The 14,197-nt window shown below is 45.9% G+C and overlaps 1 protein-coding gene across 1 annotated transcript; it reads left to right on the forward strand.

The window, feature by feature from the left end:
* The first annotated feature begins 16 nt into the window (after window positions 1–16).
* On the forward strand, window positions 17–12,933 carry LOC8030696 (pinin). The gene is made up of 8 exons (XM_029974117.4): window positions 17–164; window positions 3,091–3,165; window positions 7,095–7,160; window positions 8,159–8,219; window positions 8,672–8,857; window positions 9,739–9,894; window positions 11,022–11,160; window positions 11,873–12,933. The coding sequence occupies exons 1-8, from the start codon at window positions 40–42 to the stop codon at window positions 12,337–12,339; spliced, it is 1,275 nt and encodes a 424-aa protein (XP_029829977.4). The 5' UTR covers window positions 17–39; the 3' UTR covers window positions 12,340–12,933.
* Window positions 12,934–14,197: the final 1,264 nt, after the last annotated feature.

Genomic DNA, 14,197 nt, shown 5'->3' on the forward strand with positions numbered 1-14,197 from the left:
GAACACTCGTATATTTAACTGCGGTCCTAATACAACACAATGAAGATGGCGGCCGCAAGTGTGTTTTCAGCTCTTCGGGCTGAATTTGAGGCCGCCCAAAAAGGCCTCAAAGATGTGGACGAAAACATCAAAAGACTCACCGGCAGAGATCCAGACGAGTTCAGGTACGTAAATTTGAAACGCGTTGGGTGCTGATATTTGCGGATCCCCCTACTCGAGTGCGCAACCGGGCTGATGGCGTGTCTCACGCTACTTGTTTTCTTCAACACTGTTAATTAAACTCGCTACGCTGAGTTACCACGGGGACGTTCGTTTTAATCGAAGTTTACGGTCTGTTTCGTTCAAATTTTGCGTTGAATTCGATCGTGCTCAGGCAGCTATCGCGTGGGCTCTAGTACACGCGCGATGATCCACTGATCAGTTCGTGCTCTTGTTCCCAGATGCCTAAAAGCTGGTTTACACATCTGCGCTTGACCGTGACCGATTGTGTTGTGATATCTTGTAGCCGCTTAACGATGGATAGATGGATGAATACGGCTGAGCCCTTTGGATCGGGCGGTAGCTTACGCCACCTTGCCATTTTGTTTTACCATTTAAGCTTAGAATATTTAAATGTGAAATCTATATTCACTCCACAGTGCAAAGAAAGTGAGGCTATGAAACCCCCTTGCCATCAGTGAATAAGAAAATACCTAGTTTTCTCTCGATTTCTGCCACCATTCACTTAATCTTTGCTTGGTAATCTCTACAGTCTTGAAATCCACTCTCCCTTTGCTGTCTCTAAAACCCAATGACTTTATTAAATCTATGTTGTCTTCGGTAGGCATAGGGTGAAGCCCTTTACAGTAGAGTATCAAGTGCTCAGCCGTCTCGTCCTCCTCTCCACAAGCTGTGCACACTGTATCCATTTCCTGGTACTTCACTCTGTATGTTCTGGTTCGCAGAACACCCGTCCTCGCCTCAAGCAACAATGAGCTTCCCCTAGAATTGTCATAAATGCTTTCTTTGGCAATAACTGTTTTGTTTAATCTATAGCTTTCCAGAGCCGTCTTTGTCTGCATTCCCTCTAGCCACCGATCTCTTTCTGTGGCCTTAGCTTTCTTCTTAACTGAGACTTGCTCTTCCGTATCTTCGCTATAGCCCAAAAACTTTCCTCTTAATTTCCTAGTGCGCTGTCTCCACTTTGTGTCTACACTCCTCATGTATAAATAGCTGAAAACCTTTCGTGCCCATTGCTCCCCATCCATTTGCCTCAACCTATCCTCAAATTCTATCTTGCTCACCGCTTCCCTGCTCTCAAATGATGCCCATCCCATGTCTCCTTGAACTCCCTGGTTTGGCGTTTTGCAATGTGCCCCCAAAGCCAGTCTACCTACTCCGCGCTGTTTTATTTCTAGTCTCGCATGCACTTCGGATTTCATGCATAGCATTGCGTTTCCAAAAGTCAAGCCAGGCATCATGACCCCTTTCCAAATCTCTCTCACCACCTCATACCTGTTGTAATTCCAAAGTGCTCGATTTTTCATTACAGCTGCATTTCTGTTGCCCTTACCTATTATATACTTTTCATGCTCTCTGAGATATTCTGCACCATCACATATCCACACTCCTAGATACTTGTATTTGCTAGCTCTCTCGACTGTAATATTCTGTATCTTCAGCCTCTCAACTTCATCCTCGTTAAAAATCATGACTGCTGATTTTTCGCTACTGAATTCTAAACCTAATTCCTCTCCTTCCCTACCACAGATGCTCATTAATTCCTGCAACTCTGTCCTGTTGTTAGCCATTAGTACGATATCATCCGCATACATCAATCCCGGTAAAAATTGCTGAATTTTTTGGCCTAGCTTACTGTAAGAAAGGTTGAATCCAAGCCCACTCTTCTCTAGTCCATCCTCCGATCCTCTCAGATACAACATAAACAGCAAGGGCGATAACGGGCACCACTGCCTAAGGCCTCGTCTTATCTCTATTTTCCCTGTCGCCTTTCCTTCCCATGTTATAATCACCTTGTTATCTTTGTAAATGTTCCTTAATAGTGCTGTTAGTCCTTCATCTAGGTTTAAGCTCTCCATTATGTCCCATAGGTTCCTTTGGTTCACATTGTCATAGGCACCCTTAATATCGAGAAATGCCAGCCAGAGCTGTCTGTTTTCTTTTTGCGCTATTTCTATACACTGTGTCAGAGAAAATAAATTGTTCTCCAACCTTCTTTGTTTCCGAAACCCATTCTGTAACTCGCCCAGTATGCCCTCGCAATCTACCCATTCCTCCAGTCTGTTCTTTGTAATCTGCATTACCAACCTGTAAATAACCGGTGTCACGGTTATGGGACGATAATTCCTAATATCAGACTTATCTCCCTTTCCCTTATATATCATACTCATCCTACTAAGCCTTCATTCATCTGGAATATTTCCTTTTGTTATCATGGTACCCACTACCTCGCTCGTGTCTGTCTTGTCTTTCTTTCTTTTGTCCTCGTCCAAAAAAGCGCTACCCTGCCTTTGGCAACCCAAGACCACTACCAACTAGCCCAACATACAGCTTTGATACCTCCCTTAGTTTTGCCTTAGATTTAGGACCCAAATTCTTCACCAGCTTGATTGGGATATCATCTGTGCCTGTCGACATGCCACTAGGGACTCTTCGTTCCGCCTTTTCCCATTCTCTTTGTCCAAAGTTCGCGATGTCAGAAACTGGACTGCTACTTCCTTTGGTTCTCCTATGCTGGCGCCGTGACGCCATCTATCGGTTAGACCTGGAACACTCCTGGCCTGCGTATATATTTTCATACCTTCTTACACATCATTCTTGTACTGTGGGCGTGAAGTTCTCATAGAGAGTGCGTAGATTTGACCTCGGAAGTGCCGCAAGATCTTCAGCGTAGTTATACACGCGAAAATGTTCCAGGTCTGCGCAATAGGTGGTGCCACTGTGCTGGCGTGTTGAGCAGTTACGAAAAAGCATCAGGGCACTCGATCAGAGTCAAACAAAGATATGTGAATGACTTCCAGTACCGGCGCAAGGTGCTAATGACTATGATCATTGCTGATGAGTTTGTTCTGTGTTTGATCACCGCTCCAGAGCTCAGCTGCGAAGACCTGGTGGTCCCATGCTGGGTGGTCCCCCCGACCAACAAGGCCGAGAACGATTTTCGGGGTATGCAACTTTCACCAGCGGTTAAATCGAAGAACAGCAACGGCTAGATCAGGAGAGCTCTTGCCAGAGCTCTCCAAATCTAGCCGTTCTGCTCCAGGATTGTGCGTTTTTTTTCGAAGAATTTGTACAATCGAGCAAGATGCTGCAATTTTTAAAAGTCGTACAAAATGTTCGTGACATTGCATCTGTTTTGGATTAATGCTGTAGTGGCCGCATCCAGATTACGGTGTGTTAAGAGCATATCTATATTCGATAGACCTGTTTTGGCGACTGCCGGTTTTTCCCCATCTGGGCACCTCATTGCCAAAACACTGTATGCTACACCACTGCCCGAGCCCGGCCCGGGCCTGGAAACAATCCGTGCTACCCAGTCTGGGCCGGACCTGGACCTAGAATCAATCCGTGCTACCCAGCGCGGGCCCGGCCCACGGGCTGTCGGATTGGCCCGACCCCGTGCAGGGCTCTAGCTAGACTGTTCCACGATAATTCATACACCGCACGTCTTGCTATATTTTTGTCCTGCAGTTTTGCGTCTTTAGGAGAATTCGCACGTTCGGAGCATTTTTTGAGTGGTGTATTTGAATTTGTGCAGTAGTGTTTGAGAACATTTGATTACACTACGTCGAGATACTGTTGCAAGCTACCGTATCCGTGTTTCGTATGCCGCCTGTCAAACCAATCATTGCGTTGAATGCAGTGCCGGCGGCTTCATACAAAGAATAGATAAAAAGTAATTTACATATATTAGTAGCATCCGACTACACTGTGAGAGCATACCTTGAGTTATGACCACCAGCCATCGGGACGTCCCTGCAAGTGTAATTAATAGTCTTGAACGTGACATACGAAACACGCCTGTCCCAGCAACTCGGTTTCGTAAGTCGGCGTACCATAGTCGAGCACAACTGCGTGAATCGGTCGTTACTCGCAGTCATACCTCGACGTAACACAGGTAAAACTAAAACTCAGCATCACGTAATCTCTTCTCAGAGCTGTAAGGGCTTTCATTCAGCCTCTCTGTCTCGCTAGTAACTTTTCATTTTGTCTTTTTATTTTTTCTCTAACATGTTTCTGCATTCGTCCCGGACCAATACAAATTCTGCACCTGGCAGGTCTTCATTCTAGGCTTTAGTGCTGCTAACTGGAGTGTTCTTCATTTGTCGTGGACAAAGCACGATGAAGACACTCATTTTTAGCTCACTGTTGTTTTAAATTTGCATCTATTTTTCAGACTTCCCTTAACAGTTTCTGAAAAATTACTTGTCTCACTTTTTTGGAGAACGATCAATGGCACAATTGTTGTCCTGGTTTCCTCCTTTGAGATAAACTGAACTAACTCTATCCCGATTGTGGTATCTTTAAAGCTTAATAAAACCATCAACAGCACCATGTTTACCATTGTAGTAATTACAGTGAAAAAGTTAATGTTCCCAGCATATAAAGTGTGGATGACTGTGAGTGTTCACAGGGTTAATACAAAAAGAAATGTTACATTGTGAACAGGCATACAGTTTAAAAGCCTAACCTGAATTTTAAAAAAAAATAAATGAAAAAAAAAATTTTTGTATTATTAAAATTAGAAAAAAGAATAAACAAACATAGCAAGCTCCTGATGGGAATCGTTCTGTCAAAGTATCTTTATCAACGAGTCATATTTCATTAAAGGGGCCCTGCAATGACCTTTTTACTAATTTTTAATTTGCACCGAACCTGAGCGCACTGAACGTAGTAACTTAGTGAAACTTTTCTTTTCTCGAAATTCCCTTTATTTTAGAAGTTATAGGCGTATTAAAATTACAAAAACAAGCAAAAAATAACCTCCCTCATGACGTTTTTGGTTGCTTGAGAGTGGCCGTGAACTAGAGGGGAAGTAGTGGGCTCATCGAGCGCTCACGGCTGCCGCACTCCGAGTCGACGGCGCGAGAGGGCGCCATTGAAGCGTGTTTGGGATAGGATGTATGCAGCGGGCAGCCAGAGCGGCTCTCATTGCATTTGCTGCGCGATTAAAGGCTAATTCGGCATGACACTTCATTGGCCACAAACGACAGCAAACACGGGGTAAAGATCAGTTCAGAATGGGAGCTACTTTGCGCTGCCACACCGCGAAACGGCCAAAACGCAAGACAAAGCTTCTCGCCGAAGGCCTTCGGAACGCTCGGAGCCGGTCGGATGCTCCTGCCAAAACGACCGCAGCGCCGCCGCATACATCCGGGACCTTTCCGTGTCGGCACGTGATCCCACTACTCTTTTCTAATATGCGCCGCCTTCTCCACCGCTTGGTGGCGGGTATGTCGACGGGTTATTTCTTGTTTCCGTACTTTATGAACTGCATTCGTTTCTTTATTGATCTAAAATACTGAACAAAAACTACTTTTATAAATAAGTGAAACGGTTCGCGCCACTTATATTTTGTATTTCGACTAAAAAGAAGCTTTTAGCGGCTCTGACCAGTAGTAAGGCCAGGACCAAAGACGTCAGATTTTGCGCGCTTTCGGTACCGTGGGTCGCCCTCGTCGGTGGAGGAGGTTTCCGCGTCGTCCGGTCAAAGTATGACGCACTAATATTTAGTTACTCTCTCCGTGCCTGCTGGCTTGCCCGAACCCCAAGAGACCTGGAAACCGCAAAAAAGGTAGACGCTTAAATATGATTGCAGGGCCCCTTTAAGATTGTGCGCTTAAACTGACACATCATCTCGTCAACAGCTAACGCTTCAATTACAGCCACTTAAAACATGGCATTGATGTAGATGTTATTTGATGACCGTAATGACAATGTAATTACAAAAAAAAGGATATGCGGAATTTTCAAAATCTGATCTGCAAGTGAAGGAAACATTTTTCTGGTCCAGTTATAATTACTGTCAATAAAACGCAACATACCCTAGGATCACAGCCAGTATTTTGGGATGTTGCATGACATTTTGCCCTGCTGACCAAAAGCCATCTAGAATACTTAACACGCTTAGTATTAAGCATAAACGTATAGCAACACACGTTTTAATGCATTAAAAAACAAAACAAATTCAAATGGCGGCTACACGTGGGCAAAAGAGTAAAACATCTTGTGCAAATTATCACTTTTTTTTCTCTCGATCACACAACACTGCGCCGCAGGTACTGCACCATGAAAAAGGTTCACTCAAATATGGGATCCTCGGGACCTGATTTGTTGAACACACGCAGGAACGTCCTTTCGTTTTGGGCAACATAAGGGAGACCGTTTATTCTTTCAACCTTGCAGCGCGACATGTGACAAGGACAAAACAAAGACACTCACAAAGAAAAGCAAAATGTAATACAAAATAAAACATGATTCGTCGTGAAAGCATCTACTAAGTGGTTCGAGCACACCATCACACTTGGCGGCACCTTTTTGCGCGGTTTTACTCCCATCTCTACTTCCCCGGTTGTTTTTTTCTCTCGGATATGGATGGAAACTTGCACCTTTTTCGGTCGACAACGTTGCGCCACTGGCGACCGAGCAGTGACGAACCACCGCATAGCATCCGAAAGCAAGCGATCGGACCGTGCCGCTATGGCGCACGCGCTGTGTAAACATGCCCGCATCCTCACATTCCGGGCATTACGTGACATTCACATGCTTCTCAGCAGCGCCCTCTAGTGTGGTTCTCGCCGCGAATACATGCCCATTCTGTAATGCTGGCAAATTAGTTTTATTGTCGATTGCAACATCAATTGCCTCTCTTAGAAACATGGTTTCACATGCCTTTGAGCTCAATGTTATTTTTTAGGTTGCTCCTAAATCCCTTTCCTATGCACAAGTTTATTCCCACGCAGATTTTGAATAGAGATTCTAAGCCTATATTCAACCTCTTGGTGTCTCACTTTCCTTACCATGACTGTGTCAATGCGATCCAGATGAACATGTTGGTTTCTATATTTAAATGTTATATTTGTTTTACAATGCAGGAAACCAGAGATTAAGGGTGGTCCGCCCACTACTAAACGGAGAAATTTCGGTGGACCTTTCGTAAGGTAAGTCTGCCTTCTGATATTACTATTCATGGGGTCAACCTTCTATGGCATTCTGGAAGAAGTGAAGAGTGCATGTACACGGCTTTTATCGGTGCTCGAGGTGTTGTACGGGCACTCGTAGCTTTGGCTTTATTGCCGCAGAAAGTTGCCCTCAAGTAAAAAGTGGCTGGTATTTCCCGCAAACGACTCGGAAAGCAAGTCGTTATGAAGTTCTGACGCATCGTGGAGAGATGGCGGGCTACGTATGTTTGTTATAAAGTTGCCGAATGCCGTTAGCGCCGTTTCGGCCGCATTCTGGTGTGACGCGCACGAGAGACAAGTGGGTGAAATAATATCCCTAGACGTAATGCAGGAGCACAACGTACCATGTTGATATGGGTTGCCGCTTGCTAAAGGCTACTTCATATACTCACAAATAAAAAGAGTGGATGGACATAAAACAGAAAATCAAGGTTTAATTAGGCGAACTTGAGCCTGAAACTACAACAAAGAAAGTACATCCAGGGACGGTGAAGAGAGGGCAACTGTTTCGAAGCAGAACGTTACCTCAGCTTTTATACAGGCAGTATGTTGTGGGATGTTTTGAACCAGAACGTGATGACAACCAAGGATGGGCTGGAACTTTCCAGGACATTACAGATTAATAAAAGAGAGGTCCGGGAAGCTCTGCATGGCAGTCAAGTGCATCGCCAACTCCGTTACGCATGCAACGAAATTTCTGAAGGCACTGCTTTTTCTTTTTTATTGCTCGTCCTCATCTAATTTTACCCACCTGCTGGCCTGGATTTTCACCGTTGCCGTGTTTGTGATCCTCGAACTGCTGTGAGGGGGAAAAACCTTAACAAACTGTCGAACGCGCAAACACCTTCAAGCTTTAGCAGCAGCCATTGCACACTGAAGCGGTGCTAAAAATGAGGCTGGTATTGCAACGGAGAACTCAAGAAAAGTGCAGAGACGAAGGTAAATCATTTGTTTACATTTTTGCTTTTTTTTTGTAGACCACCGATAGAGCCACCCCCTGCCGAAGAGAGTGGAGATGAGGAAGACCTTCCTCGAAAGGTGAGCCGCCAGAGTTCCCTCATTGCAGTAGCAGAACTGCAAGTGTATAGATGTGAAAGATGTGCTGTCAGTGTGTCCAAGTGCAGCAAATCACTTGCTGTAATTAAATCATTTAGTAGCATTACATCAAAAGGGTCTACGCATTGGCCCTTGAATCCAATCCTTATATTTGTGCAGAAAAAAAAAAGAATGTTTGGCCTTTTTGTATTTTTGAAAAATTGAGGAAACGTCCATAAACATTGAAACGGGAACGGTACCCAAAAATATTACAAAATATTCTTCAGTAAAATCTCTGAATTATTTTTGCAGTGTTGGTTGGTTCATGACTGACACTTGCACTGTGCACTGTCTACTTCTTGTTCCCTTTGCTCGGGCACTCGAAGCATCACCGTTTGTTATAGATTGGTCTGTTCCCTAAGTGGCAAAGCCTTTTCCATCTCTTGCGTCTACAGGGTGGGGTGCAGTCGTGGGTGGTTGCGGCGCCGACCAAGGAGACTCAGCGCACGCGCAAGGAGGCGAGCGCGGATCAGAAGGGTGACCGGCGCTGCATGGAGCGCAACAAGCGCATGTTCGGCATCATGCTGGGCACCCTGCAGAAGTTCCAGAGTGAGGAGACGCGCCGCAAGGACCAGCTACAGGTGAGGACGCCCCCCCCCCTCTCCCGGATTGCCAAGTTCGTTCACCTGTCCCGACGACACCGGGCCTATTGGAAACCAGATTTGTCGGATGTCAGTTTAACTTCAAAGTGCAGCGACTTGTATTTGTGCTGCAGCAGTGATTTGGCCAGTGCAGTACTGTGCAGTGCAATTTGACCAGTTTAATTCAGTGCAGTATAGAGAATTTTGGCCAATACAGTAAAGTTCACATCAATTTTTTCAGTGTAGCACGGTGCAGTGCAATTTAGTTGTGTATAACTGTGCAGTTTAGAGTCATTTGGTCAGTGCAGGGCAATTTAAAGTGATTTAGTCGGTACACCGCAAAACACGTTGGCCACTAAAGTACAATTTGGCTAGTGTGGTACAGTGCAGTATAAGGCAGTGGTATCAGTACTGCAGTGAACCGGTCAAATTGCTCACCACTAGTTGTCCCAGTATAGCAGAGTGCGGTGCCGAGCAATTTGCCTGGTGCAGTGCAGTACTGCTGCACACTGGTCTCGCCTGGCCGAGATTCCTGTAATCTGATGGAGGCCCGTATCAAAGAGGGCACGGCATACCTGAGATTTCGGTTGTTATTCCATCCCTAGCAAAAGCGATCTCACGAATCAATCTCGCACTGTCTATGGCACAAGCTTTCTTTTTGTCTGCTAGCGAGCAATGTCACACTAATACCTTCAAAGAAAAATTAATTTGCAGCTATTTAGCGCAATTTTTCTCACATGTCATTGCGCAGGAAAATTTCACGTTGTTAGGCATGTTCATCGTTCTAATATTGCATCGTCAAATGCAAAGGATTGGAGTAGAAAACCTCTATATTCCTTTTTCATTGCGGCGACCTCTGCGTCGCTTCCTTCTTTTCACAGTCCCAAAAGCGGGCAGAGATTGAGCAGAAGCTGGAAGAGGCTGCGGAGCGGGAGAAGGCCGAGCTCCGCAAGGAGCGCCAAGACCTCTTCCTGTCCAGGCGTCAGAAGCAGCAGAGTCTTCGTAGGCTGGAGCTCAAGATGGAGGTGGCACGCTTGGTAGGTGGAATGAATGGATGCCAGATGGCGGCAGCTGCAACATAGACACTGCCGGAATCTCCTACTTCCGATAAGGTGGCACGATTATTATGTCAACCATGGGTCACAATTGCAGTCACAGCTCGTAGCATAGGGAGTATAACTTCAAGCTGTTTGTTTGTTTCCTCGCCGCCGAGCCGCAGCGTGCCATGGCGCTGTCGCACATTGCATCAGATTGCATCATCCCTAGTGCGGCGATGCAGTGACGCGGCCACGGGTCGTGGCGTTGCGTATTCGCGCTTGGCGCTTGGCATTTGTTTTTTTCGCTCACGGGGTTTCCGGACTTTAGGCGCAGACAAAAAAATCCTTCAAATTAACCAGCTCCCAACAACAACAACAACAACAAAAATTTAGCCTTCGAATTACCGCTTGTTTTTCCCCATAGCATTGTACATACGATTGCCGGGACCAGGCCCATGCTTCAAACTAACCGAAAATTTGAATTATGCGACTTTGAATTACCAAGAGTCATATGTGAAAGTGCAGAGATTACTTGCCTTCCACCCCAATGCCTACTAACATGTCACTCGTGTCACCCCTTACGGACGATGTAGCTTGACCACAAGTGTGACTCGCGTTTCGGCGCTTGTCTAGCGTACTCTCTCTTTCTCCATTTACCTTGGGTAGTTTGCTCGTTTGTTTTGCTGTTTGACGGAGAGCAAACGTTTCATTAAGCCGAGAACAAAAAATAGCCGCTCATGTGCATTCACGCTAAAACAATGTGGCTTTGGCGCGGAGGTCCGCTTTGGCCGACAAAGATATACAAAACCTTCTTTTTGAAAGGGATTAATGCTCAGGCGTATATGACGACGGATCCTTCAGCCTTTGCAATTTTTAGGAATAAGACGATAGCTTGATGGGCAGTAACAGTGTTGATGAAAATGACGTGAATCCTGCAAGCATTTCTTCAAATTTGGAGTCTGCATGTCAGTGGGAATCAGACCAGAAATCCCGATTTAGCGCAAGATATGACATCTGGAAGTCGAGGCAGTTGAGGCCTGTTTAAAATAATATTTCGCTGTATGTTTTTTTTAAGGTAGAAGTAGAGTAGGCAAGGGGTTAAAGCATTTTTCTGCCTTTCTTCACAGCACGAAGAAGCAGAAGCTCGACAGCGACTGCTGCTCAACTTCATTCACACGCGCACAAAGCCGCACATCATGTTCAAGCCGGCAAAGCCATGTCCAGAGACGCAGAAGCGACTCAAGGAATCGCAAAAGCGCATCCTCGGTTTGTACACTCTCTCTGCTTCCTTTCGTACCACAGTTGCCATAAAAAAGTCAGACATCAAGTTCTGACTTTTTTTTTTTTTTTTTTTTTTTTTTTCTTCTCTTGAATTGTTTATTGCGTATTGTTCTTTGCAGTTCTGGGTGAGGCGTAGCTGTGCTGTAGTAGGAACATTAACCGAAAATATTGGGATTTCCGGCGTCTGAATGCATGGACGAATAGATGGCTACAGTTGAACTTCTGTAATTGGGCAGCAGCTTGCGCCACCTAGCCAAGTGTTTTTCATTTCAGTGGTTAACGTCTACCTATTATATGAGACATTGAGGTCTCGTAATTTAGTTGTCACGTTTTCATACTACTAACATATCGGACATGATGTATAACTTTAAGGCCAATACACATAGTTGCGTCTGGGAGCAAATGACTGCGTCGCAAAGTAACTGGGACATCCATGCTTCATATGCTGCCTGCCAAACTACACTTTGAGTTGGTTCCCAAGCTTTATACGAAAGGACGCGGATGCCCCAGTGGCTCGCAGCCGTTTCGTGGTACAAGGCAGTCAAATGCAACTATGTGAATGGGACTTTTGTCACTGCACTACAAAGCCGCAGCGAGTCTTTCTTAATACTCTGTGTAGATCAATCAAATATTGTTTAGTAGCTTGTCGTGCTTCCCATTGACTTTGGTTCATTCTGCGTGCTGTAACCTCGTTCAGGGACCATCGAGAGCCGACGTGCCAAGGTGAAAGAAGAACTGGACGCCATCGACGAGCTCTACCGCCGCGGCGGTGGGCCCCCTGTAGAAGAGGAGGAAGAGGAAAGCCACAAGGAGAACCGGGGTCCACCCGCCACGGAGACCTCTGCTGCAGAAGCCTCTACGGATGACCCTGGGCACCGGGTGAAGCCAGAGGGTGAGAACGCCGCCACAGACAGTGAGGCGGTGGCGCCAGAGGACGTGGCGGCCGCAACGGACGCCGCGGAGCCCATGGAAGTTGGCGGCGAGGAGGCCGCCGGTCAGCAGACGGGTAAGAAGCATGTGTCCTTTGTATCACTAATTTTTGCTTTCCCGTGCTTCAAACGAAATAGCGGGGTCAAAGCTGGGGTGTGCAGCCGCAAGACACAAACTTTTCTGCAATCTTCGGTTTTCTTTGACATTTGGAAGATATGGAGAGACGTGAAATAGCCGAATCAAAGCTGGGGTCTGCAAATGCAAGACACAAACTTATTAGTGATTTTTATTTCTCATACTTCGGGGGATATGGGGAAACGTGAAATAGCCGGATCAAAGCTGGGGTATGCAGCCACAGGACAAACTTTTCTGTCATTTTCGGTTTTCCCCTACTTTGAGGATGTGGGGAGACGTGAAATAACCGGATCAAAGCCGGGAGTGTGCAAACGCAAGACAAACGTATCTGCAATTTTTGGTTATCCCCCGAGGTTATGGGAAGGCGTGAAACGACAGGGTCGAAGATGCGGTGTGCAACCGGAGATATGCGAACTTGATTGTGATTTCTGGTTCCACGTGCTTCGGAGGATATGGGGTGGGCGTGAAATAGCTGGGCCAGTGCTGGACGATGTGGCCACAAGCGACGCAAATTTTGCATTTCACTCCCGCTTGAGCGCTAGCCTTGACAGGGCTTTCTTTCTGAGATGCTGCTTACGACCATGTTCATGCCGCCGAGGCACAAAATGCGTACCAAGTTCCTTTGTGCTACATCACCACGAAGCAACGCAATACATTCTGTGTTACCACTGCATTTGCCCGCGGTACCGAACCGCTGTGTCTAGACGCGTCAAACGCGACCTTCGAGAACCGTGGCTCGATTCTAAAGAAGCAACGTCCAGCACTTTAAAGCAAATTTTGCTGCAAGGGTGATATATCTCTTTCGATTCGTTGGCAAGAATAATGAAACTTGTTCCGGCTTATGCATATATCACAATATACTTATGTGGGCTTGCCAATGCAGTTTCGCTGCACAAACTGTACAAAGAAGTGTGACTTACGTACAGTCCAACGCCTTTATAACAAATGCCTCTACTACAAAAACGCCCATTTAGTGAAGTAAAATAAAGTCGCAGGCAATCTCCTATGTATTTAATGTGTTTCTCTGGCTACCACAACAAATTTCTGTTTAACAGAGTAATTGCATGGCCCACAAAGCAAAAATGACCTGTATTACGAATTTTCTATTTACATAATCAATTTTATGTAAATTGTTGCTCTCAAGTGATGCGGGTAAAGAAGAGAAATACTGCGGGAGCGGCGACAGTTAACGCCCCCGCCGCGCCCCTCCGCTGTCACCGCGCCGCTTGTTCTCGGTTTTGTGTTCAAATAATTTGTTAGTGTGCAGCCTTGTGTCTAGATGGTGGTACATGACAACGTTGCTGCGTAGAAAGCCTGTACGTAGCAACAAAGTCACATGGCCCCATCTAGACACAAGGCTGCACACTAACAAATTATTTAGACCCAAAACGGAGAGTGCGCCGCGCGGTGGCGGAGGAAGCGGCGCAGCGGATGTGGTCTTGAGCAAACTAAAAAGCAAACAAAAAATATGAGTGTGCATAATTTTGTTTGCTTCTGTTTTGCTCACAATTCCAGAACATTTGGAACATAGAATCGGACATCACGTGATGTTTGATTCCCATTGGACATCATGCGACCCGATAGCGGGTTTCCGCGTTTTCGTTTGCAATCTGCGCGTGCAATATCGGTTCCTGTGACAGCTCGAAGAACTTCCCACGTTTTATTTCCGGGATATGCGCTCGCGATATCGGCTCCCGTGGCACGCAAGTTTAGCCGGTTTCCGCAAAATTTATTGCACCCTTAAAACACGAATCTGGTGCATCGGCAGTGTGCGGTATCCTTTCCCGTGGCGCAGGAGTTTCTAACAAATTCCTCGTGTTTGTCACTTTGTGAGATGCAAATTCGCAGTGTCCACGATCTGCGGTATCAGTTCCTGTGTCACGTGGTTTGTAGCGGGTGCCCCTTGTTTATCATTAATTTTGTATAAAGTTTCGCTGTCTTATTTTCAAAAATAACC

The sequence above is a fragment of the Ixodes scapularis genome, unplaced genomic scaffold (assembly GCF_016920785.2).
Source record: "Ixodes scapularis isolate PalLabHiFi unplaced genomic scaffold, ASM1692078v2 PGA_scaffold10__122_contigs__length_95168666, whole genome shotgun sequence".
NCBI lineage: Eukaryota > Metazoa > Arthropoda > Arachnida > Ixodida > Ixodidae > Ixodes > Ixodes scapularis.

Coding starts and splice junctions, on each gene's coding strand:
- LOC8030696 (XM_029974117.4), top strand. CDS start 40: ATGAAGATGGCGGCCGCAAGTGTGTTTTCAGCTCTTCGGGCTGAATTT. Junction 7,161..8,158: donor TTCGGTGGACCTTTCGTAAG/GTAAGTCTGCCT, acceptor TTTTTTTTGTAG/ACCACCGATAGAGCCACCCC. Junction 8,220..8,671: donor AGGAAGACCTTCCTCGAAAG/GTGAGCCGCCAG, acceptor TTGCGTCTACAG/GGTGGGGTGCAGTCGTGGGT.